Source organism: Cynocephalus volans, chromosome 11 (assembly GCF_027409185.1).
Source record: "Cynocephalus volans isolate mCynVol1 chromosome 11, mCynVol1.pri, whole genome shotgun sequence".
Classification (NCBI taxonomy): Eukaryota; Metazoa; Chordata; class Mammalia; order Dermoptera; family Cynocephalidae; genus Cynocephalus; species Cynocephalus volans.
The window spans coordinates 119,314,711-119,341,916 of record NC_084470.1 but is presented as its reverse complement, the minus strand read 5'-3'; the positions used below and the strand labels follow the sequence as shown (position 1 = coordinate 119,341,916).

The 27,206-nt window shown below is 40.6% G+C and overlaps 1 protein-coding gene across 1 annotated transcript in view; it reads left to right on the top strand.

Moving 5' to 3' along the window:
• The window catches only part of SRGAP2 (SLIT-ROBO Rho GTPase activating protein 2), a 257,088-nt gene that overhangs the window by 94,046 nt on the left and 135,836 nt on the right, over positions 1-27,206 (top strand). The window contains exon 2 of the mRNA XM_063113343.1: positions 1,545-1,737. Within this exon, the coding sequence (XP_062969413.1) occupies positions 1,545-1,737 (193 nt within the window). The remainder of the gene's footprint in view (positions 1-1,544; positions 1,738-27,206) is intronic.

Genomic DNA, 27,206 nt, shown 5'->3' with positions numbered 1-27,206 from the left:
CATTAGTGGTTGGCAAGGGGGAGGTGTGGGCATGAAGAGGGTGCACACTACACTTATAGATCACGTAAGAGCACCCACAGAGGACCAGATACTTGTGCTATATATTGAGATCTACAAAAACAGGAAAAAAAAAATGAAGGTGGGGATAGATTATGGATTTCCAACTACTCCAAGGCAGTGCACATTTACCCATCCTTATTGCTTCATGAAAGGAGTAGTTGCAAACCTTTCAGCAACATAGCTCTGATCCTAGATTTGCTAGTGCAGCACTCTGGTGCAGTACCTTCCCTCCCCCCGCCTTACACACACTGCATGTGTTACACAGAAAGCATTGTTATGACTGTACTATTCAGGAATGAATTTGGAGCATGCATAAGCAAAGGCATAATATAGCTGCTCTTTTACCTTGGGATTGGAGCCACTGAAGCTGAACGGTTTGCAGGGGAAGGGGATGGAAGAAATAGCTGCATTCTCAATCAGATGGGGATGGGGACATAGCTTCAGCAGGAACACACTGCGGGCCCTCTCTGTGCTGAAAAGCAGTCTGGCTTTGGAAGGCTGCTTCTGGTGAGTGCCGGGTCTGTTGTTAGTAACAAATCATTTGAGGCAGATCTGGTTGCATCTGGAGCTGCCACTGCTAAAATCCAGAGAGACAGTATTTGCTACCCTGTACAAGGACCCTGGCCAGCCAGAATTCTGCGAGGCAAAACCTTAACCAGAAATATTTCTAGCTTAGACCCCATAGAGGCTCCATGAGGATGAAGCAACAGAGACATGAGGGGTATTTGTTAGTGAAAAAACCTCATTCCAAGTCAACTTCTTGAAGATTGGTTTACATTCTGTGATACTGGAAATTGAAATCTAATTGACAGTGAATGGTTCGCTTGCCTAGAAGTCCTGGTGCTCGTTTTGGTTTTGCTTGCCATCATTTGACCTCAGGCAGGTCCCTTTCTATCTCCATTAAAGTATCCTGAACCTCAACCAACTTCATGAAGATGCAGGAAAACATTTAGAAATCATGAGAGAAAGTATAAAAAGTATACGAGCTTGGGCTTTATAGTTAGTCTGTCTGGGCCCAGCTCCACCACTTAATAGCTTGACTTCTTCAAGACTCAGTTTTCTTATCTTTAAAAAGGGGATAAAGTTGTACCTACCTCACAGGGTGGTTGGGAGATAATTCATTTCAGTCCTCTGCCAGTAAAAAACCCAGATTCTGGCACTGTGCCAGAAACACAGTAAATTGCTCAGTAAGTGGTAGTTCTGAATATTATTTTATCTAATAAGCAGCTTCCAAATGATTTAGCAGATTCCTGATTCACAGTGTTTTTCAATGGTCCAAAAAGAGTTGGAGTTTTTGGAGGTGCCTCACAACATATGTCCAGTTTAGACTTAAGTGTTTTTTTTTTCATTAAGGTCTCTGAATTCCCCAAGGGACAGGGAACAAGTAAATGAAAGGTGAGTGAATGTTGGCGTGCAGGTGTTTATTTAGGACTATCTGTCTGACTGTCTTCCCTTTTTTTTTTTTTTTTTTTTTTTTTTTGCAGAGATCCGTGCTCAGCTCACAGAGCAGATGAAATGTCTGGACCAGCAGTGTGAGCTCCGGGTGCAGCTGTTGCAGGACCTCCAGGACTTCTTCCGAAAGAAGGCCGAGATTGAAATGGACTACTCCCGGAACCTGGAGAAGCTAGCAGAGCGCTTCCTGGCCAAGACGCGCAGCACCAAGGACCAGCAATTCAAGTAGGAACTCTGGATGTTACTCTTGGAGACCCTGGGAGTGGGGTCTGGGGTGGAGGGAGACAGGGCACGCCACTTAGATCCAGTGACTTCAAACTGGTTGAAAGTCCTCAAGGACTTCTTTTTCAGATCAGTTTTATAAGCAGTTAAACATTCTGGAGAGATTCAAGTAGATGATGAACCATGCTAATAATAACAGCCAACACTTTTATAGCTCTTTCTATGTGCCAAGTGTGGTTCTAAGGGCATTACAAATGTGTCAGCTCACTTAATCCCCACAACAACTCTGTATGTTGGTTGTTGTTATTATCCCCAATTTACATATGAGGACACTGAGGCATAAAGAAATTAAGACACTTAACCAAGGATCACACACATACCCCTAGTAAATAGTATAGCTGGAATTTAAACCCAGGTAGTCTGGCTCCAGGGTGTATAGTCTTAACCATTTCATTAAACTGTCTTTAACCAGAAGAAATGAATGGGTTGTAGACACACATCTAAATCCCTGCCTAGGCAGTTGCTAAGGTCGATTCCTTCTACATTTACAATATTTTATACAACTGGCCCCTTCACTGTTCCCACTGCCATTGCCCTAGTTTAGATCATCTTTTGCCTGAGTGATTACAATACTTACTATATCATCTATAGTAGAGGTTTTCAACCTGGCTGCATATTAGAGTTCTCTGGTGAACTTTTAAAAAATACGGAAATGTGGGCCGCACTCCAGATCAATTAAATGAGAATCCCTAGGAGTGGGGCCTCAGTAGCAGGCTGGTGTAAAAGCTTCCCAGGTGATTCTAATGAACAGCCAGCATTGAGCACCGCGGTCTACAGCTTCTCCACATTCCAATCTGCCTGGTCCACTATGATCAAATTTAGTCTTCCTGGAACACACTGGGCAGTCAGGCAGTTTCTCTGTGCAAAACTTTCCAATTTTAGTGTATCTGCTATTGAAGTGAGCACTGTTTAAAACTTTCAATGGCTTCCCATTGTCTATGTTCTTGATACTTAAAGTGTGGTCTCCCAATATCAGCGTCTTCTGGGATATTAGAAATGCAGAATATCAGGCCCCATCCCAGACCTACTGGAACAAGATTCCCAGGTGATTTTATGTGCACATTGAAGTTTGAGAAATGCTGCTCTATTCCCAGAGGTACATACTTCTTGGCATGGTTTTCAAGCCCCTCAGCATTTGGTCTCTACGATCTTTCCAACCCTATTTCTTATTTTTTGTACCTTAGCCAAACAGAACATTCACTTCAGTGGGCCATTGCCATCCTGTTATTTGAGCTTATGTGCCCATTCTTTACATCTCTGCATGTCTAAGCCATACCTGTGTCTTAAAACCCATCCGAGGTACTCTCTGTTTCAGGAAACTTTCCTCATACTCCAGAAGAAAGAATGTTCTCCATCTTCTGAATTCTTACAGCATTTTAATTTTATTCTTCTCTTAGGGCATTTAGCACTACCTGCCTTATACTATTATCTTCGCTTAGTCCACTGTATAAGCTTATCTGATCCTCTTTCAGTGTCCCACAGTGTCTAGCACAGTATGTGGTATATAGGAGACACTCACTAAATATTGTGAAATGAGTAAATAAATGAATGAATTTAAGAATTAATGCCAAATGTGTCTTATTTTCCCCTATTTTATTTTTGCTTATTTCCCTAATAATATGGGACACAAATTATTCTTTACAATTCAGCTCTGAGCAATAAATATGGAAGTTAAGATTAAGAACACATGACACTCTCAGTGTAAGCCAGAATGACAATTTCCTCCAGATGTTTTCTCTTCAGAGTCCCTTATCTTTCCCATATCCTATTCTCTTTATGATAAGGGAATCATCTGATAATAAAATGTTATTTTAATATGTGATAGATGAAGACTTGGGAGAGGAATCATTTGCTTTAGAAAATGATTCAAAGTTGGATTTATTCTGTTGGTAAACTCCTCCTAAGTTTAAAATAGCATTTGATATTTAGTACTATATCATACTTCCAGCTTAAGGACATATTTATTACAGATTAGGGTACTGATGTATTAATCTCTAAGTCATTTGAATTGCTCTGATTAAGATCACTTACAAGGAGCAGGATGTTTTCTCCAAGGCTGGAAGAATTGATTTCTCTTCTGTTAAAGCTGATACCTGGCATTTTTTTTTTTCTTTTCATATAACCAGTGAATATCTATTGAGATTTAAAGCAGGCAAGTTGGAAGAAGCTTAATAAGAGAGATCCAGGCAACATCCTACTTTTATATATTATTTTCTCCTAAAAATATATATGAAAGTCAAATGATTAAATGTCTAACTGTAGTTTTACATGAATAGGGGGTTCTATTTTTATAATATATATTATATGTGAAATTATTATAATACATATTGTATATGAAATTCTGAATTATGCCTCACCCGATATATTTTCAGGATTTTGTAACTTGTCTTTAATTTTCTTCTTTTCTCCACAATTAAACCCATGGCCTGCCTGCTGAGGTCCAGTGAGCATCTGAAGAGCCCACGTGGTTGATGATTTCTACCATTGTCTTATTAACACAGTGATGAGAAATCTACTTCTCAATGCAACACTAATAATAGCACTTTCGTTTTTCTATTTCCACTCATTTCTATGTTGCATAAGATAACCAAGTATTCACATGTTTGCACAGCATAAGCATTGCTTATGATGTCTCTTAGTTTATACAGAGATAGCCATGCTGCTGAAACTGAACTGGTACTTGGCATATGACACTGCCAGACCAAACTCAAAACATTTGATAGAAACTGAAAAATTGATATTTTGGCATAGGAAAAGCATTTTAGGTATGTCCGATTTGGTTAAGATGTAGGTTTGGCTGCCGTAGTAGATCCCAAGTGATGATGGCTTACACAAGATAGAAGTTGATTTCTCTCTTGTATAATAGTCAGGGCTGTGTCAGCCTCCTTATTCTATCTTTACAGTGTTGTCCTTGTCTGTATGACCCAAGGTGGCTTACTGCCACCATGTCCCCATCCCAGCCAGTGGGAAAGACAACAGAGCAAGGGGCAGGTATGCCCTTAACTTTTTAAAGATACAGTCTGGAGTGGCATATACATCTCTTCAATGCATTTGACTGGCCAGAACTTAGTCACATGGTTACACTGAGCTGCAAGAGAGGCTGGGAAATGTAGTTATTCTGGGTGACTAGAAAGTACAGTTTTTATTAATATGGAAGAAGGGGAAACATATTGGGGGACAATCAGCAGCATCTGCCACATTGTCCATGTGGGGTGTGTGAAAGGGCAGATATATGAAAGGCCATAGCCACCCATCCATACAATGTGCCTAAGGTACACAGAGAAGAGAGATTTCTTATGATTGGGGATCTGGGGAGGTGAAGTTCAATAGATGGGAAGTGGAAAAATAAAAGTGCCAATGTTAGGTATTGGTCCTGTAAGCTTAATACAATTGAAACAATGTAGAAGTTGTAGAAAGAGGATGAAGAGATGGAGAAGGAAGCACTTTAGGCAGAGAGAGCAATGTCATTAAAGGCACAGAGATGAGAAAAATAAGGCTGGTAGGTAACTCATCTGTTTTGCAGGAGAACAGGAATTATAAATGTGATAGTGAAATAAACCTGAAAAAGTTGGTAGGGACCTTTTGGAGAGGTTTATAAATGCCACATGGCAGAGTCTGGGCTTTATTCTGTAAGCATGGGGAGGCCATTGATAGTTTTTGAGCAAGGAACGTAATTATGTGCTTCAGAAAGGTAACTATGGCAATGATGCTTCCAATCAATTGGAGCAAGAGACTGGGAGTAGGAGGACCTGTTAAGAAGGTATGGCAGTCCAGTGGTGAGGTTAATGTGGGCTGAAACTGAAGTTGTGCCCTTAGAATAGAAAAGATGAGGCCAAATGGAAGGATGAGAATCAACTGAAGTCAAAGCAGCAGGGACAGAGAAAGGGCTCTTGGTTTCCTGGGTCTCTGGAGTGGCAATCGTACTATATTTTCATTCAGCCAGTAGACTGTAGCCTCAATTTTGCTGACTCTAGGACTAGTCCCAGAATAGTTCATTCTCTGCCCAGAGCTTCTCAGCAGGCACTCGTCACCTCTCCTGGAGCTGTAGCAGCTGTTGGCCCAGCAATGCCATGAATTTGTCTCCCTGTGCTGCCAGGAGAGCAGCTGCCAGTGGCAGCTCTGGACAGACGCATCTCAGGGACATGGAAACTATTCAACTTGGGATGGGGCAGGTTGGCCAGGGCTGAAGGTGGTCCACGTGGGTTTGTCCCACACTTTTCCAGGCCAGTTTCTCACCCTGGCTAGATTTCAGACACTCATAGTGGGTTAGGTTGGGTATTTTGTTACAGTTTTAAGTGACTGCATTTAGGGATAAATGTTGCTGAACTGCTGTTTTCATCTTCTACTGGACAGCTTCTTCCCCTGGAAGCCATTACCCTGTTGCCCTTTGGCTTCGCTTCCTCTTCTGCTTTGCTCCTGTTCACCTTTCTTCCTCTGCCACACTGTGCTCAGTGCAAGTATCTCATTAAAGCCCACACACGTGTGACTTCATTGCAGAGTCTGACCCTGTGGTCCCCTCCCTCTCTTCTCTTCCCCCTCTGCCAAGAGTGAGAGATGTTGCAGATAGAACTATAGCAATTATTGGATTCTAGCTTATTATGCTTTTTTTAAGATAGGTATCATGGCTTCCCTCATCTCTGACTTGTGGGAGGACCCTGTGAATGTCTGAAATTCTGTCATCCTGTTTTGATGAAGAGCAGAGATAAAATATTACGTGAGGGTAGGAAGCCTTCCTAGGGAAGATGCTCTTGCATTTTCTTTGGCTCCTTGAAGAGCATAAATGTATTCCTATCTGTTGCTGAGCCTTTGATTGTCTCTTTTAAGTAGAATCTGTGTTAATATTGCTCAGTAGGACTCTAATTGATAATACGTTGGATTTCTTTTTTTTAACATAGACTTGCTGTAAATATCTTTCAGTCCTAGCTCACTTGGTTTTGATCGCCTACTTTAAATAGCTTTTTTCTTTCTTTTATTTTGAGTTAGCTTTCTTTTCTGTTTGGAGGAATACTTTTACATTGCTTTCCTGCTGTGTTCCTTACAGAGTCCTTATGCTATTTTATAACCCACTGTCAACATCTTTTCTGTCTTTCTTCAAGCTTTTCTTTTTCCTCAAAGAATATTTGTTGAACATTTTAAAGGTATTATTCTAGACTCTTAAGAGGGCAGAGTCCAAAGAAGTAAAAGTAGTGGTTGTTTCCAACAGAAATTTATAATCTAGTCAGGGAGAAATTATATTCGAATACAAGAACATAAATCTGTAGTATCACTATATGTGGTGAACACCAAATAGGTGCTACAGAAGAGATGATACACAGCTGGTGTGGTCAGGAAACTTCAGCAAGGAAAAGTGATTTGAAGAAAACAAAAAGGTTGTTGATAGATGGAGAGAGAGGGAGGGGAAGATGTTCTAGGCAGGAGGGACACAGCTGGAGGAAAGTACAAAGCACTTTTGAGGTAGAGCAAGTAGGCTGGTTTGGCTGAGGGAACAAGTGTATACAGACAAACTGGACAGAGGTAGGTAGGATTGTATTGTGGAGGGCCTTGACTTTTGACTAAGTGATTTGGCTCTTTGCAGTAGACAATGGAAACCTGTGAAGGTTCAAGTAGCATAGTGTCCAAGCTGAGGTATGAACTCTGCTTAAGGAAGATTAACCTGGTGGTGGTTTGCTAAATGACAAGAAACTTGAGATGGGGAAACCAGTTGCCTCAGTAGATAATAAGGATCTAAATTAGGTTGGGATGGTAGGAATGAAAAGAATAGGGATTTATCCTTCCGCCCACTTAGCAAAGATGTACTGTGCTCTAATCATGTGCCAGACACATGCCAGGCAAGACAGATACTACCCCTTGCACTCCGGGAGCTTACAGTCTAGAGACAGATGGAAAGCATCTGGTGCAGGAAGAATTGACAGGAATTGCTGGCTGTTGGGATTTGGGTTTCAAGTGAGCTTGGAAGCCACAAAAGAAAGAGGCCTGTGAAGTTTCTTTTGAATTTGGGTGACTGGTAAATTAATGGTGCCTTTAACAGAAATATAGAAGTTAGGAGAAGGAATTGTTTTTGAGGTTTAGAATATGAGAAATTTGGTTTTGGAGTGTTAAATTTAAGGTGTTGGAAGGATATTGAAGCTGAAATTTCCAGTAATCAACAAAATGAATAGCAATATGCAGGGCTAAAGAGAGGTCTTGGCTGTTGGTAGAGATTTGGGCATATTCATAGAGAGGGGCTGGTTGAGGCTGTGGAAATATTTGTGATTTCTGGTAGTAAGGATTTAGAAGGAAATGAGAGGAAACTTCTTTTGTATTATGTGTGGTACTCAGATTACAGAGGGTGGAAAGGGATTTAAAACACATCATATATATTTATTTGCACATCATTTGGTGTACATTTTGCGGACATAATTATGTACTAGGCATTGAGCTTAGGGACTGGAGATAGAGAGGAACAAGACAAAATCCTGTTCTCACTAACATTAAATTAGCAGTATATTAAGGAAGTGCACATGGGAAGTCAATCTGCTTGTTTGGTTGGTTACGAGTTATATTACTACCTGCATTGGAAGGGATGGGAGGGAGCAGGGCCTGAGTATCTCAAGAATCTGGTAGACATTCAACTTGCAATACTCCTTTCATTGGGAGGTTAGGTACACAATTAATTAAAGACAAATTCTTGTAGAGTTCATGTTCTTGGCCTTGGGCCCAGTATTTGAACGTGCACAGTCTCTGTAGTTACGCCACCTACTGCCAATGGATTCTTCCTCTGGAATTAAGTTCAAAGTTGTTCACCTGTCTCACAGGATAGCACTGGGTTGAAAAGCACAGAGTCAATTGGCCATGGAGAATGTTACAGCTGTGGTTACAAATCAGAAAGGGTGGAGAAACAGAAAGTTCCTCTTTGAGTACGGGTTGACCTTGAGGAAGGAAGTTAGGAGGAAACATGAAGCTGACAGAAGGGAGAACCCCTGACTTCCTGGGACTAGTGTGTCACTCATTCATTTTGGACACATCTGGGAGCTGTTTGTTCCCTAAGGGAGGGTTTTGCCCAGATGTAGCATCTGGTGTTGAGCAAGGGTCGGCTTCCCTTCCGCATGCCTCAAGTTGCTTTTATTTAGAAACCAACAGAAGGTCCTTTTGGTGCATTTTTCACTGGGTTGGTCCCTATAGAAGCTTAGGTAGTGGGTGGTTCCTTTTTGGAGGATGAGTTGAGATTGCTTAGGTGGGTAAAGCAGAATGGAAGAGACACAAGAAGGCAGTTTGGGGATCAGCAAGACAGGGTGGAGGCCAGTCTTTGGAACAGAGAAAGAACTCAGTTGAAAAGCTCTTTGGGAAGCTTTGTGACTTAGTTGAAGCTCAGAGCTTGGAGTCAGACAAACCTGGGTCCGAATACTGTCTATTCCACTCACAGGTATGTGAGTTTGAGCAAATCACTTAACCACATTTAGCCTCAGTTTTCTCATCTTTGAAATGTAGAGGGTAATACTTACCTTGAAGGGTTTTTCTAAGCATTAGATATATGTAAAGCACTAGGCTAGAGCCTATAACTTAATAGATGCTCAATAAATGGTAGCCGATAGACTTATCAGTACCATAGGAGGAGGATAGTATGATAGTTAAGATCATGGGTTCTGGAACCAGATTTCCTTGGTTCACAGTCCTGGATTTCCCCACTTATTAGCTGTGTGATTTTTAGATGAATTTTCTTAATTGCCTCAGTTTCCTCATTTGCAAAATGAGGATAATAATAGTACCTACCTCATGGAGTTGTTATGCTGGTTAAGAGAATTCATATATGTGAAGCCCTTAGGATAATGGTTGGTATACAGTAAATGTAAATAGTAACAGCTATTATTCTCATCCTCAGTAATTGGGACTGAGCACAGCTATACTATGTAAAATGCTGGTAGATTACATTCACCAGTTACTCCCTCTACAGAGTTAAGCATTTCTAAGTCTGGCTAGGTAATATCATGGCAGTCCCCATTTTCATCAGAGACCCCTGTGAGCCCTCACGAATGACAAACTCAGCCTCCCTCCCGATTTTTATGATATGGCCACATTGGTCAGGACATATGCAATTATGTGACTCTATATAATTGTATGGCCAGTCCCTATAAAAACTCAGCAGTTGTATGTTTTGTCAGGCAAGGTGTCTTGTAGTTCAACTCTGGTATGTGAGTTTTAGATCTAGGCTCATAATCATCAAGAGGAGGATATTGGTCACATAGCCTCCCTCCAGCTTTTTTGTCCTCTTGGAGTCAATAGTTAGCCCTAGTGCCAAATCATTGGGTTTCTGTGAAGGCACAGTGTTGAGGTCTAGAGGTCCCAATTACAACTTCGATGAATAAAACAAGGCCAGTCCTGTTCAGCCTTCTGCACTGTCTACCATTGAGACCAGCAGGCCAGTGCAGTACAAATCTCAGTCATGAGAATAACAAAATGTGGTTTACTGGGTCGTTTGTCTCACAAGGCCAAACGGAATCTCCCAAGCTTCTACATAAGTGGCTTTATATCATTCTCTTAGGGTAGGGAATGATAGAGGGCAAGTCAGAAGCAAAACGTGCTTTTATGAGCAATTGGAAGGATGTTGGGAACTCCTGAGAGTTCTGTGTGTCTGCTAGGATCTGCCACTGGAATGTCAGTAGGCCACACCTCAGGCCTTCAGCTCCTTGGGGCAAAGACACTGGTGATCATGTCTCTTGACAACAGTGCTGGGGCATGGGTAGCTTTTAGTATTCATTTTCTCTGCTCCTGGAAGCCCCATAATAATTCTGTAGTAGACACAGGAAACTTTGTGTTGTCTACTACCAAGCAATGTGTTCCTGGGATCTTTAATTTTCAGGAATTCACAGCCAATTAAATAAATTTACTTTGAACCAGTTCTCTCTTAAAGGCAAAAGCCATGTCATCTTAATGGGAGCTGATCGTGTTAAGTGTGAGGGTTTACAAGGTAAGAAGAAAAGACAGTCTCTGCCGTGCAGACTTTTATAATTGAAGTAGGGAAAATCAGGCAGGCTGAGAAAAAAATAACTCGTGTGCACATGAATCTAAAAATAAGACCCCATTTAAAGCAGTCACCAGGAAGGGAGGGAAAGTGGAGTACTTGGGAGAGACTCACTCGTGCTTGGCTCAGCCACGGAAAGGTAAAAGAAAGCACAGCTATGTTCTCAATTAGATTTGGTCCCAAGTTAATTGAAGTAAAGACTTTAATATTTAATTTCTGCTCTGCACTGAAGTATCACACTGTGAGGAGAAAGAGAGTCAGATGGGAAGGGCTCAATGTTAATAAAGGATTTAGGGAGAATGAGAAAAAAGTAGGGTTTGGATTTTTCAGTTAAGAAATAGGATCACCTTTTCTGCTTGCTCCTTTTTATACATTCCCACTACCATCCCCACTATCCCCCTCAGGTTTTAAATTCATGGAAGATCAATGAGCACAGTCCTTCTTCTTAACATATCTTGGGGTAGAGCTGGTTAAAGAAGCAGGATTAGAAAATGAACTGAACAAACTAGGATTATCTTCAACGGCGGGATGCTGAGCTGTGTTTGCTGATTTCCGCTTAAACAATTGGGACAGGGCATCCTTGCATGAAATTCAGACATCCCTCCCTGGCAGCCTCTGTGTTAAAGTAGAGGTTGCAGAACAAGTCTGGCAGCTCTCAGCCTGAACCCTTGTAAACAACAGATGTTCATAACTAAGTTCTAGGACTGGGGGTGGGGGTTTCTGTTGATGCTTGAAATTCTTTGAATTTACAGGCAGCATCTCTGGGATTTAGCAAAAGGAGGAAGTTGCACTGAATTGATTCTGCAGTGTACAGGTGGAAATGATGCCTCAGACGGATTTCCTTGGAAGACAAAGCACAGGCTATTGAGTGGACTCTGAATAGAGAGTGAGGGGAACCCAGGACGGCAGGCACAGATAAGAAAGCCTCAACTGCTTAGGTCTATTGACTTCCTGCCTTCCTCCCCCTCCCCTTGCCCCTTTTGTACATAGACTGATTTGTCAACCTCCTCCTTGCTTCTGTTTTCTCTGGTAATGGGTGGAAATCTATGCCCTTTCCTACCACAGAGTCCTACATACACACGTGTGCAGACACCCAGGCAGGAGCATAACACAGTCTCTTCCATTAGCACCTCCTGAAGCATTTCAGGTACTTATGATATTCTGATTAATGGGATATTGTTACAGGCTTGGCTTGAATTCTAGCCTTATTCTTGTACTTTCTCAATGGTGATTTTGCCAGGTGTCCATTGCATCGTTAATTGGAGGTGAGGGACGATAACATGGCTTATAAAGATTTCAGTGCTGCCTCTTCTTTATCTCCATCTGCCAGTCCCCAAGCACACATACTGAGTTTCCAACCAGATGATGAGTGCTTCGGAAACCTACTTTAAAACATTGTTCAGGGAAGCCATAATGGAAAAATATATAATACATCTTTAGTAGGCTTTCTTGGTATCGAATTAAAGAAGACTTTAGAAAGGTTGTAGTCTTTAATCAAATGAAAAAAAGCAATTTATCGGGTCTGGGCATGTTTTTGAGCCACTCTAATTAGCCAGAAACAACTGGCTTGAAAATCTTTGATAAAATCACTTATTATTTTGGGGGCTAAAAACAGGCTAAGAACATTTTTATACTATTGCTCTTTCTGGAAAATAAGTCCACTCCTGGCTGTTTTGTCCATTAGTATAGAAAGTTTTGGTGAACATCAATCCTGGTATATGAAGTTCACTTATTTTTTCTTTCAGCAAACATTTATTGGGCACTTATTCTACACCAAAGGCTGTGCTAAGAATTAAATATATACAGAAGAATAAGCCACAGTTCTAGCTCACGTAGGTTACCGTTTAATGTGAAATATTTTAAGTTTTTGTATGTATGTGTGTGTGCACATGTGTGTTCTGAGTAAGGGATAGAGTTGAAGGTCAAGGAGCCAGAATTGTTGAGTGACCTTTTTAGTCACCTATATTACATGTGATTCAGTAATAAACACTTGGCTTCACCTCATCATCAGCAATGACCAACAGGTTCTGTGCAGGTTCTGGGGTCGTAGAGGAGTAGGACCCAGCTCTTGGCCTCAGGAAACTCATGGCGTCATGTGGAAGACAGAAGGCTTATATGGAACAATTATCACAAAGGAGCATACACTCACTGCCAAAAGAGAGATGGAAGAAATGATTTCATTTTCCTCCCAAATGGAATCTTTAAACACTTAAAAAATTTTGACATATTAGACTTACAGAAAAATTGCAGGAATAGTATAAATAATTTCTGTATACCATTTTACCCAGATTGCCCCCAAATATTAACATATTACTATATTTGCTTTATCCTTCTTTCTTTCTCTATGCACAGTTCAAACACATACATATTTTGTTTTTCTGAAACACTTGAGAATAAATTGCAGACATGATGCCCTTTTATCTATTCATACTTTAGTATGTGTTTACTAAAAATAAGGACATAAAGATTTATACAAAATTATCTAATCCATAGACACTCAGATTTTACCAATTTTTCCAAAAATGTCCTTTTTGGCAAAAGAAAGTTTAGGGTTATGCATTTCATTGAGTTGTCTTATGTCTTTAATTTCCTTTAATGTGGAATAATTCCTAAGGCTTTCTTTGTATTTCTTGACATAGACATTTTTGGGGAGCATTCTGCCCAGTTATTTTGTAGGAAGTCCCTTAATTTGATATTTCTTATAATTTCTGATATTACCTAATGACTAGGTTCAGGTTATACACTTTTGGCGGGAATAGTGTATACTTCTATGACATATTCTTCTCAGTGCATCATATCAGGAGGCTGTTGCTGATGATTTGTTCCATCATTGGTGATGTTAACTTTGACCATTTGGTTAAAGTGGAGTCTGCAAGGTTTCTTCACCATAAAGTTACTCTATTTGATGCTTTGTGATTAATGCATATATTGTGGAGAGATACTTTGAGACTATGTAAATATCACATTACTCTTCAATCCTTACACCTACTAGGTTTAACATTCATTGGCAATTCTTTATTGAATCAATTATTATTATGATGGTTACCAAATGGTCATTTTTCCAGTTCCCATTATTCCTTCTGCATTTATCAGTTGGAATTCAATTGTAAGGAAGAGCTTTTCCATTGCCCCTAGTTTTTGATCTGGTTGTTTGTTTATCTCAATGTGGACTCATATATTCTCATTCTGTTCAACAGGTTATAATCCTTTATCTTCTTTTCTTATTTTAATGTTCATATTGTCCTAATTTTAGCCAGTGAAGTTTCTTCAGGATGGCTCCTGTGTCCTTTTGACATGTCCCCATCATTCTTTGAGCACTTCCTTACTTGTTTGGCACAAAACTGTTTTCCAGGCTCATCTTGTACTTTCCTTGCTTTGGCACTGGAGTTGGCCATTTCTTCAGAGAGCCCTGGTTGCTTTTAGTAAGGAATGGTATTTAGAAACCATGGATGCAGAATGTGTTCTTTGTTACTGGAGTACCATTACTTATAGTCCCTCTCAGCAGACAGAGGTAGTAGGTAGATGTATGTACACACACACACACACACACACACACACACACACATCCATATACTTTTATATCTATTTCTCTATTGAACTATATACTTATATATATTAAAGCCAATGAATTTACATTAATATCTTCAATTCCAATCCAACTCTACATGTTTTATTCAAGTTTTTTCCCTTTCTGTATTTGTAACTCTGTTGTCTGAACAGTGAGAAACCTGAATCCTATTATCCATAATATATTCGTTTAACTGCTCAGTCCTAGAGAGTACAGAAAGTAGTTTCAGAATTGCTAACCAACCCATGCCTCTGAGAAAGACTACTAATTACGTTTTAATAGTGCTTAGAGTTCTTTTTGTTTTCAGCTTTGCGGGCCAAAACACAGTGTTCAAAAGTTATCTGGCTAGTTTTTTCTCCCCTAAACCCCAGACCTTCAGTGTGTTTATATCATTTGTTTGAAATACAATTTGGTTTATTTATTTCTGTTTGTATTTAACTTCTCCCCTCCAGAATGGCATCTTGACTGACATTTCTCACTGCCAGATCTTTTCTCTTGACTAGAGATTGAGCAGTCTTAGGAGAAGTGAGAGACTGTTTTTCCATAGATTAAGTCAGAACTTTAGCAGGAGTCAGTGATGGGGCCATAGGCCAGACAAAGAGCATGAACCAGGGACCATACTATGGAGGCTTTCCCCTATTCCTGTGCTGGCCCTGACTTTGAGGAAGACATCTTATGGATTGGGACTCTTGCCAGTTTCTCCTAAGACTATTCTCTTGTTCTCCCTGCCATTCTCTGTGATCACTTCTTTTGCCTTTAGGGAACCAAGAATCTAACTTTCATCTCAGTTCTAGTCTATGATTGTGCAGACTGTTTAGCAGCATCTCATGCAATATGCTGGTGGTAGGACCTTTGGATGATCTTGATCTGGTCTCTTAAAGATGAAACCCCAGGGCACTGCTTGTTGACACCCAGACTTGCAGAATTTTAGGCCCTGTTGTTAGACTGCCAGCTCCCTGTTCTGACACCTCTGGTATTTCTCCTCCTTGGCTTTCTTTACTCAGATGCTTTGATCTCTTTGGTAGCTCTTTTGCACCAGTTCTGACCTGGCCATTTTCTCCTGTCTGGAGATGGCTACAAGATTCCCCTTCCCCTGCCCTGTTTAACCCTCTTCTTCTATCTCCCACATACTCATTTTATTTCTCTTTTCTCCGGACACATATAACCTGGTCAGTGCTGCTGATTCCAGCTGTTCTGAATCTTGCCTGCAGCTTAAGTTCAAAAACAGATGGGCCCAAAGCACGTAAATGCTGTGCCAATTTCCACCGCATGAAACAAATTACTGAAAAGCATCAGGAAATTTTACAATAGTTTTGGAGTTTGAGTATCTGTCTTCTCAATGGTCCTTTCTCCCCCATTCCTCCATCCCCCCCAACACCCCCACCATTATACCATTATTCCATCATTTCTATGTATGTCTTACTTGGCAAAGCCTCGCTTCCAAAACCTTTGCTCCCATTTTTACTTGTTCTTTGTGCCTATAGGTTTAACCATTGGGATGGTATTATGTTGATTATCAAGATGGGATTGTTGGTGAGTTTCTAATTGTCTTTGCCCTTTTTGAATCTTCTGTCTAGGACTAAGGAATTTGTCTCCTTTTGTTTGTGTAGAGAAGATGAGGCTTAGGCCATGGGTACTTCTGTGTCCATGAGTACATTTACGGGTCAAAGAAGTCACCAACTTTGGAATAAAGTATGTGTTCCTCTATTGACTTTATTCATGGGGGTGCAAAAAAGTGCCAGTGCCTCTGCCTACCCATGCAGGGACCATGTAGACAGTCCTGTATAGGGAGCATGTTCCTTGGGAAACAGTGACATTGTGCCCACACTATTGCTTTCAGAATCCTCATTCTTGGAATTTGCCAACAGTTTTCTCCTGATGTAGAGCATTAACTTCAGCATTTCTAATCACCTTGAATATAAGAGGAAAACAATCAGTATAGTGGGGCCACTTATCTTACAGGTACATAAAGAAGACACTGGCCGCATCAGGAGAAAGCTGTTGGCATAGTCCAGTAATTACTGGGTACCCACAGTTACCAGAGTAGTAGATACTGTAAGGAACTGTCCTTAAGAGAAGTCCTTAGGGGATGGGCTTCCAGAAGTTCAGGTACCTCCTGGACAGATATTCAAATTTTGGTGTTTATGTACATACGCCTTCCCTTCCTCCCTCCCTCCCTCCTTTCCTTCATTCACTCTTCCCTCCCTCCCTTCCGCCCTCCCTCACTTCTTCCCTCCCTCCTCCCTCCTTCTTTCCCTCATCCCTTCCTTCTCTAGAAGAGAGTACTTGGAAGAGAAACCTCAGATTCTCAAAAGGATGTGGGGTATGTAATCATCTTCCAAAATTTAGGACCATTGCTCTGGAGCAGTGACTTTTATACTTTTTTGAACATGAATCACCATATTTCTTATTGCAAACTGGAACACACACATACACATATGAACTTATCATTAAGTAAATAACTGAGAACAGCACTTTTATAAAACAATACTTGTCTGCTCTATGTGATGTATATTCTGTTCTATTTTCTATTTTTGAGCATATTCTTTTCATTTTTGAGAAATGCTGTTGGTGACCTGTAAATTGATTTTTTTTAAAACCCTATTAATGGGTTGTTTCTCACAGTTACAGTTTGAAAAACATTGCTTCAAGAGCATTGGTTCCTAAATTTTTGGTGTGCATAAAATTATTTGGGATGCTTATTTAAAATGCAGATTTCTGGGCATCACTCTTCCCCTAGTGAATGGGAATCCCTGGCAGAGCAGCACAAGAATCCACATTTTAAACAAGCACTCTAGGTGATTCTCATGCAAGGTGATTTGGTGTCCTGAAGACTCACATAGAAAAACTGTTCTCTTATGGACTTATGAGCCTGGCTGTTTAAGGCTTCAGATCACATACTTGCATGGAGATGGTAAATACTAGCGGAGATCATCTGAATTTAGACTAAGAATCTTCTTATTACAGAATGACCCCGATCACCCACACTTACTCTTGGACCTTGATATTCCGCTAGTCTCTTTTTCTAATGTCTGTTGTGGCCCTTATGAAGGCAGAGAAGGGGTTAACAGAGGCCACAGAATAGAGAGTGAAGGAACTGAAGGGTCAGTTTACAGAGTGGCTGGGGTGTGGCTTAGATCTCCAGTAGGTGCCCAGAGCCAGTCCCAAATTAGAATGGGGTGGGATTCAAAACTGCTTTTCCTAGTCACTTGCCTTTCAAGTGTAACCACATGCAGTGTGTCAACATGCTTTCCTGTGCTGTTAGGCACCAGCCGTTTTGCTCCTGCTGGGTTCATGGACCCTTGGTATTCCTGTTATGTGTTGTCTTAGAATAGCTCTGCGCTCTGGGGTTCTGAGCACTGTTCATTAACTCTTTCAGCACTAGGCCTTTGTAGATGCTAAGGGCTTTTTGCTTGAAATATAGCAACCACCACAATGAAATAAGAAAATGGTGGCTAGTAAGGAGACCTGGGTTCTTGTCTCCACTACTGTCTGTGTGACCTCATGCTCCCTGAGACTCGATTTCCTCACTTAGAAAATGACAAGTTTTGTTTAGACTCTAGACCATCTTCAAAGTCCCTTCTATCTCTGAAATTCCATGATTCTATTTTTTGTAGTTTCTGGATTTTCTCTTTGCACTTTTAAAGTCTTCCCTTTAATGTCTCAGCTAGTTTGGGCACAGGAGAGTCACTGAGTTTGGGAATTTCTAGAGAACCAGATGATAAGTTAATAGCAACAAAATGTATTCCTATTTAGTGCACCAATGAAGTAGGAAATTTATAAAACAAGTTCACTGTAACATTGGGTAATAAGGTCTGGAAATTTTGAGATGTTTGTTTTTTCAGACACTTTGTTTTGTGGATGTGGATTCATTGTGTGGGCTGTTGAGTAATAATAATAGTTGTTATAATCATAAGAAATGATGATGATACTGACTTATAGTTGTAGAACACTTGTGTTTATAAAGTTTTTTTAATGAACATCTCTTTGTTTGACTTGATCTTCACAAAAGTCGTGTGAGTCTGTCTGTCTGCTGTCCCCATTTATTTTTTTAAACAGGTGAAGAAATTTTTAGGGTTGTGGTACATTTGTGACTTACCCAAGGTTACCTGGCTAGTAAGAGCTGACACTAGACTCTGGGTCTTAAGCATAGTTCAGGGTGCTTTCTGAAGAGTACCACCTTGCTGGAATGGAGTTTCATTGTTCATCCAGATTCCTTAAGGACCTGAACTCAATAATTGGACTTACTAACCTAGAAAGGGCATCTCTTACACCACCCAACACTTTAATGTTTTGCCATTAAAGTATCAACATGGCTAATAATATGCTGTAATTTAGAGCACACAGCCAATGGGCATACAAATTCGGTCACTCAGTAGCCACCCAGAGAGTGAGTACAAGGTAGGTGCTGGAGCAATTGATTAGGCAAGTTTGATGATATTAACTAGTCATTAAATGAATTGTATTCTTACTGTGTTCAACACTTATAGGATTTCTGTGGCTGTGGTCTCTGTTGTTAGTGAATGTTAATTAAGTAGCCACCCATTCTTGGTAATAGGTATTCATTGAACATTCCAAAATATACCCTGTCCTCAAGAGATTTCCTTCCAATAAAGGCAAGATAAATATCAAAATAACACATGAGAACTGATAGTGATGCATGCAGGTGATCTCATGACTAGGTAGTCTTCATTCCATTTAGCTCTGTAGTTTCCCAGAATCAAGTTATATTACTTTTTCCCTTCTTCTCATTGTTATCATGAGCCATGTAAGGGGACTCATTGTCCTAGGAACAGGTATTGGGGAGGGAGAGGTGCCCTTATGGATACACTTTCTTCCCAATGGCTTGTCGGTATTTGGCATACGTTAAGTACTGTTTGCCAGCCAGGAGGAATTCCTGGCTATAAATCAAGCTTCTCTGATCATGTCTGGTGCCAAGGAGATGCCTGATCCTAACGGGGGTGGTTACTGCTTTGAAAATAAGTGTGTGGATTTCTGAGTGATGTCATTCTGCTTTGGCACAGACAGGTATTTATTTCTCTAGAATGAACTACCAGGGGTGAGCCAGACTGTCTGCCTCAGTCATCTCCCAAGGTTTCATTTATTTTAAAAATCTGCTAACACATCTGTGAATTTTTTTTCTCTGTATGTTTGTCATGTGCTATGATTACTTCTGGGGTTTCTGATGACGTCTTAATTAACTAAGAGGAAAAATTGAAGATATAATTGTAGAGTTGTTCAGAGGATTTTCTGTGGAATATGTGGATCCACCTGTCAACGTAATATAGATGGTCATACATTTTTTTAAACTGAGAAACGTGAAAATTTTATGTTCCTTGGCCATCAAACACACCTTTGTTACATCTTATGCTCTTGCTATGGTGTTTTAATACAATTGAACCGGTTAGTGAGCTCAGGCCTTTTGATGTGGTCACAGCCCATTTTGGGGAGATTTCAGGGAGCACATTTAATACCTAAGTGAATTTCTAGGCCCTTAGTTCTATGGATCATACTAGGGGGATGCAGAGTCCTTGTTCTCCAGCATTTAGATTGTACCTTGAGTAATCAAGGAGGGTTTAATAGCCTGTTTGTTTATTCCTCCCATAGTTCTGGGAATGCTAGTGCTAAGACATGGGGTATAAACAAAGGGATGGTCCCAGGTCTGCAGAAGCCATGAGAAGGGTGGTGGGCAGGCAGATCTTCTAAGTCAGCCAAGTCAAGGTTTTATAGTGGGTTCATCCAAGCCAGTGCACACATAACCAGAAAGACCAGGATAATATTTGGGTCGCAGCTGATGGACAGTCTAGGAGCAGGATAGCCATATCTTGGATCTAGGAGGTCTGCACACATGGAAGAAACAGGTCAGAAATGAGGATGTTAATGCTTTTATTCCTAGTGCACAGAATGGTGTCTGGCACATAGTAGGTGCTCAATTAATATTTGTCAAATGACTGAATGAGTGAAATAAGGAAAGATCAGGGACTCAGAGAAGGAGTCCGGGCAGTAAGTTGTTAGAAATGTAGGCAAGAAGTCTGGATGGCAGAGATTCAGATCTTGGGTAGACCTCCATGTCTGGTCTTATGGGTTTCCCAGACCTGTCTTGAGTGATGTGAAGAACCTCTAACTGCCTCCTCTCCCCCATGAATGTGGTGCCATGGGGGTGTTTGGAAGGAAGGCATTTGACATAAAATGATGGAGACTTTTCCAGTTAGGGTCTACAATTGCTCATATTTGGCGGCCATTCCTAGTTCTCTGATCTAACCCAGAAGAACCTTGGTCCTATAATCATTCAGGAAATCATTATTAAGCACTTAATTGATGTCAGACATGGTGCTAGTCCACTGCTCTACTTCACAGCAAATTCCTAAGCTCCTAGCTCTTGGGCATGCCATTCTCCCAGGGGTGTGGCTGGTCTCCATGGAACTAATCCAGAGCCACAAGAATCTCATTTCCGTACAGCTCTTCCCCCAAACTTGATTATAGGGGACAATTTAGACTATTTTGAGTAAGGTGGGTACACCACTGCTTGAATCCTTTCTAATCATCTGTCTAGGCTACTGGAGACAATTTGTGGTACCAACTTGTCCCTGAAAATTTGAAAGCTCAAAATTTCTCCATACATAGAATACATTATTTTTGCCTTTGGCACTTTTCTCATTTTGTCTCTGAACTCTCCCACTCTGATCTCATTGCTGGCAAAGCTGCAGCTAGAGCTGTGATAAGCCCAGAGAAGTGTGCCCGCCCCCCTGCCTGCCCACCTGCCTTTGAAAGATGCCTGCAGGCTGCCTCTGTACTACTGGGTCACACAACCAGCAGCCATCATTTCAGGCAGAATCTTTTTCAAGTCAGTTCTCACCTTGCTGATATTATTTTTCTTCTTTGCCCTCCTTCTTTTAACATCTTCCCTGGCAAATCCAATCCATCCTCTGGCTTATCTGGGTCAGCAAGGGTCTGATTTTATGCATGGCACTGTCAGACCATAAATCCGCTGTAGCTTTGCCTCTCTCTCCAGCCCATCTGCTTCTGTCAGCATCAGCAAAATGCATAATAGAGAAAATAAGCCAGAAAGGCTAATAACACTCATCTGAATAAAATAATCTCTGGCTCCCTCAGTTCATTTCATTTTTATCAAGGTGCCAGGAGAGAATTTAGGTTAAAAAATCCAGCCTCTTCCTTGTCACCAGTTCCCTGTCCAGCCATCACAAAGCAATTCCTTTTATCACGCATGCACCTTTTTAAAAAAAATTCTCCTATGAATGATGTATTTAACTCATTGGGGGTTTTGTCTATCATTGCAGATATGTTTATTTTTCAAAGTGAGAAGTGATATTCTTCTTAGATGTACAGATATTTGCCATCGCTGTATGTAGACTGGCAAGTTTCATAGGAATCCTGAGACGGGGGTGGGGGCTCAGTGGAAGCTGCTGAAGCATCTAGGGTCTGGCAGTCTCGGCTCTCTTTGGATTCCTTCCTATCAACCTGAGCACTTAGTTCCCACTGTAGAATGCAAGACTGATTGTTCCACCTTGTCCCGCATGGAAAGGACAATGAAAGATTAAATTATGCTCTCCCATTGGTGTTTCTCTCACGTCTTCCCAGAGACTTACAGCTGCTTTGTTAATTGCCTGTTGCTGCTGTCTTATCCCAACCATTATTTGTGAGGGACTGTGCATTTTCAGCAGGCTATGCTCTTGGCTGTAGCCCAGGGCTGGGTGAGGAGCATGTTGGAAATTGATGAAAGCCGAGTCCTAGTTTGTTTGGAAATAAAAATAATAATATTTCCTCACATTTGTATATTGCTTTACTGTTGGCATAATTCTTTTGTATCCATCATACATTTGATTCACACAATAAGGCTGAGAGGTGGGCAAGTCAGAGACTTTTGGCCCAGAAGGAAACACACCTCTATACAGCAGTGCTCAAGCCTTTCCAGTAGTGCCAACCTTGTGCCATGCATTCCATCTGCACAGTCATTATGAATATAGCAATTATTAATTAAATGACACTTCAGGCCAGGAGACCTTCTAGAATTTTACAGCCATGCTTTGACGATCTTCAGGGAGCTAGATATACACCAATGGGGTATGTGTCCATTTTATAGATGAGACAATCAAAACTAAACAGAGCAGATATGCAAAATAAGGAAGTATCATATAGAGGTCAACTTAGATCTTTATGGACTTGGCTCTTCACCCTGTATATTTCAGAGAAATCCCTTTGAGCATTTGTTGCTAAGTTTAAATAGTCTAAATTGAGGGGGAAAAAACTGGGCTAATGTCTGTGAAACTAATGATTCAGCTGTGCAGGTTTATCTCTTTCAATGCATTTAGAGTGATAATCTCTTCTGCAGATGCATAGCCAGCTTGTGACTTTCTGGGCCTCCTTTCTTTTGACTCCAGAGTCATTCCCTCTCAAGTACAGTATGATGTTTTCTTGATCTTCCTCCTGAAAAAGTTTTTAAGTAAGAAAAATACTTCTGGATATTTTGTCTGCTTTTTAGGGATTAGTGTTTGAGGAGGTTTGCAGCTGTTCGGCACATTCCTAAGGGATGCAGACCCTTTTCTTTAAATGCCCAAGTATTACAAAACCTAAGGTTCTAGGGGTGGGGAAGGTAAAGAGACTGTACAAACAAATGATAGATGGAAAAAATATAAAGACAAATTTCAATCTCCTAACCAAATGAAGTTCCCTTGGCTCCAGTGGCCCCAAATAAAATAAGGCTGCAAAGCTGCTGGAGCAGGAAACCACTCTAGCAGAGCCTTAATATGCTGCCTATGAAATCACGTCTCGTTGACTTGCTTATTTTCCAGCCTGAAGTGTGTTTCATCTTTGTTCATGTTGGCTGGGAAAATTGTCTGTACAGTTTATTTGTGATCCCCTCCTGCCACATTCCCTTTACCTCTCTGCCCCACCACTTCCTCAAAATAAATAAATGAATTAATTAAAACACCTTAGTTGAAAGGAGAAATATGTCTGAGAAAGCATATGAACTCAAAGGACCAGAAATATTGTATGAAAAGCTGCAGTAATAGTAAAAGAGACTAGGAACCCCTAAAGAAACAGACAACAGGATCTAATACTGTTTTGTTTTGGTTTTAGCCATAGACTCCTTTTTTAAACTAAAAATCTTGCATAGAACCCCAATATATGAAACAGATCAAAACAGTGTTTTGTTGGCATAAGTCTACGTTTAAAGTGCAAATTTATAGAGTATTTATTACAGAGTCAGTCAATGAGAACAATATGGCTGTATTTATGAACTAAAAATATTGAAATCAGGGTTATGAATAAGACATATTGTTTTATATCAGTTCTAGCATCCAAAGTATTTCTGATTTTCGTTTGGGTTTCCAATATCGAGAAAATCCTGATTCACACAGATAAGTTATTGTAATCTTGAGATAGTTTTGAATTGATTTTGATGCTGGAAAAAGAAGCATATTTTGTTTTAAAGTTGAACCACTAACACTACCTAGCAGCTGTTCCCATTCCCCTTCATAAATATTAATTGGTTAAGCCCCAACATATATAATGAGCATTGCAACAATTGATAATGAGATAGTATAATATTGACCATGTTGATTCTCACTACCCAACCACAGTCTACCATGAACCCAGTATAAGCTACTGAGCCTACTGTGGCATGTAATTGAACCTGGGTGCTGTGTGTCAAGTTAGGTACTCATTTTTACAGCTTTATTCAAGGAGGCACACACAGGCTTGAATTAAAAAATAAGCCTTTGCAGAGCCATATCCATTCTAACGAGCAGCACATTGTTCAGAAGTTCCAGTACATGTTGTGATTCTTTATTCCACAAAGCTCACCTAGCAGCCCATGAAACATTGTGGTGGTGTCTAATGCAAGGAAACTAGATCCTGGGTCCCTTGGTCATTTGAAGGGGGGTTGCTCATTTGAATAGATGTGTTACAGTGTTTTCATAGAGATGTGGTTTTCTGTTCATTTCAGAGTTTCTCAGAACACAGTTTAAAAGCTCCTTCACTGAGTTCAATAATCATAGCTGTCCGACTACATGCTGTAAGGATGGAAATAACTACATGTGGTAAAAGTATTTGTAGCACCTTTAAAGTTCTTAATAACATTTATTAGTGTTAGGTGATCAGGCATTTTGTTTTAAAAGATTCCCACTTCCACCCATCCTTTTTGTTAACCCATCTTGTGTACTCATCCTTTCTTTTGAGGTGCCTTGGTGATATAGCTTGGTATCCTTTTCCATGGTGTTCGGTTGGTTTTGCCTTCCCTGCCTCCTCCTGTGATGTGTGGTGTACATTTGTGAGCTAGCTGGCCCTGTGTTCATACCTCTATTAAAGTTCTGTTTTATTATAGGTCTTTCTTTGCCTCCCACACTACACTGACATTGGCACTTTCATAACCGCTAAAGCACCTAATACTGTTCCATGTTCATTTAGGAAACAATGTTTTTACATTTGTGGAATTGAATTGTAGCATCATTTTTGCATCTATAAAGCACTATAGAAAAAGAATCAAAATAGACCACCAACCTATGTTCTCCCATAAGAAGCAGATAGAAACCAATTGTAAATTTAAGGCCTTGTGAGATCTGCCTTTTCAAAAAGCAAGTGTAAATTGCCTGGTATATTTCATGCTTACTGAGGACATGGGTATCTTGCCAAGAGAAACCACTTGGTAAACATGTAAATTAGATTATTTAGGACTTTGTAACTGAAACTGATTTGGAATCAGTTTGAGAGTTATTTGCAGAGGAAACATCAAATGTCATTGAATACATGTGTTCAAATCTCTCATTTTGAATGTAGGATTGTTTCCTGTTCACCTTTGTTTTGTTTTGTTTTTTAGGTGCTAAACATTTTGAAAGGAGTGAATTCAGTATATGAATCTCTCCCTCTCAGCTATCTATTTTTTCATTTCCACAGAAATCTTTTAATTTCCTTAGAAAGATAAGTGGACATAACGTTACCACGGTGCTTAGTACATAAGTATTAGTGATTTGGGCTACAAAAATGTGATGCCTAGGGCAGAGGGTGGGGATGTGGGGAGAGGTTTAGAACTGTTTTCAATTTGGATTTTAATTCACTGGTTTGAAGCAACTTCTTGGTTTTGGTTAGACAGATATTTGATTTACTGGTCTGATGTGTTCTGAAGCCAGGGTGGGCATGGTGTGATTATTTGTTAATAGTTATTACTACAGAATTGGAAAAGCCCTTCTAAGTTGCACTTCATGCTTTATAAATCACAGGTGCCTGGCAGCCGTCAGCCCTCAATGGAGGCAGTGCTGACTCAAGAACCAAGCCACTCTCAACTCACTTTCTTTGCTTTAAGAGTCTGACTGGAGAGAGAGAGGAAGAGGGGAAAGGGGAATGAACAGATTGTGATTCTTTGCAGTGGTTAAGGCCACTCTCTTTGAAATTACAGGGTTTTTTTTTTTCAGTTCCAACACTGCCACTTTTTAATGATGTGATCTTGAATACGATGTTTAACCTTTTTCAGTCCAATTTTCCTTATCTGCTAAATGTGGTTAATAACTCTCACCTCATTAGGTAGTTGTGGGGTTTAAGTTAAACAACATGTGTAAAGGGCCCAGCCATGTGCTTAGTGTACAGTATCCCCTGATAAATAATACCATAAATGATTTCTATTTTCTATTTCTCTCCTTAAAGAAATCCAACTTCCAGATGCAGAATTTTCTATTGCTTAAATTAGTGCTGTGAACTGAGTAGGTAATCAGTAATTCTTTTGGATCATGTCTTCTTTAGAAATGAGCATCTAGGTTTAACTCTTGGTTGTATGGGATACAAGACCATGGCTCCATCCGTGAAATCAAAACCTCCTTTGATGTGTTCCATGGAACCGGAGAGTTTTCGGTGACTTTTCCATTGCAAATGCCTCCAAAGTTGTCTTCATTGAATCCTACAATGCATAAATTTGTGAGGATTTAGTCTGAGGTACTCTACTGATTTTGTCTCTAGACAAAATTTCTAACTTTTGTCTGTAATGCTACAGACAAACCAGATGACTCAGTGGCTAAGTGTCTGGCTACAGCAAGGGCTACTGCGAGGCCTGGAATCCTCACAGCACCAATTGTCTAGCTCTTTTAATCCTGTTTGTGACACCAGTTATAAAGCTAGGCAACCATGCTAGTTGTTGCGGCTCTTTTACCTGCTAGTAATTCTGCACTGCACCGATTGGGCCAATGGTTGAGCTAGGGCTAGGTCTGGGGCTCCCAAACCCCTCAAGCCCATTCACAGACTGGGTCACAAACCCTTCACATGCCAGGCTGGGTCACCAGGCCCCTTCACGCAGGCCTATAAGCTAGGTAACCGGCCCCGTGGTCCTTGGAAGCTGCAGGTCTGGAAAAAACATGGCCACACAGGTCGGGCGCCCGAGGCAATAAAACACCAGCCAAAGTGGCGCCACCTTGCAGGCACACCTACTCCACCCCCACACACAATATTTACCAAATGACCCTGAACCGGCTCCGAGGTGAGGGGAGCCTGACCAAATTCTTCCATTTTCCCAACAATCCACCCCTTCAGGGTCCCTCACCCTACAATCTACATGTCCAGAATCTTCTGCAATGTTCCCTTAGTGAGGATAAATGACCCTTACATTTACATAACCTATTGTCCATTCAGTATGCCTTAAGGCATGCAGTTTTGTCCTTTTTACTGTTAGCCACATATGTCCGGTTAGTAGTAACCATTGGTGTGATCCTCATGCAAATCCTGCAGTCATACTGATGAGCAGTTCAGTGCATATTCAGCAAGCTGATATGTTGATCAAGTGACTCTGGTGCAGTGCCTGCAGCCAGAACACTATGGGTGAAAAGACAGAAGAGTTACTGGTAC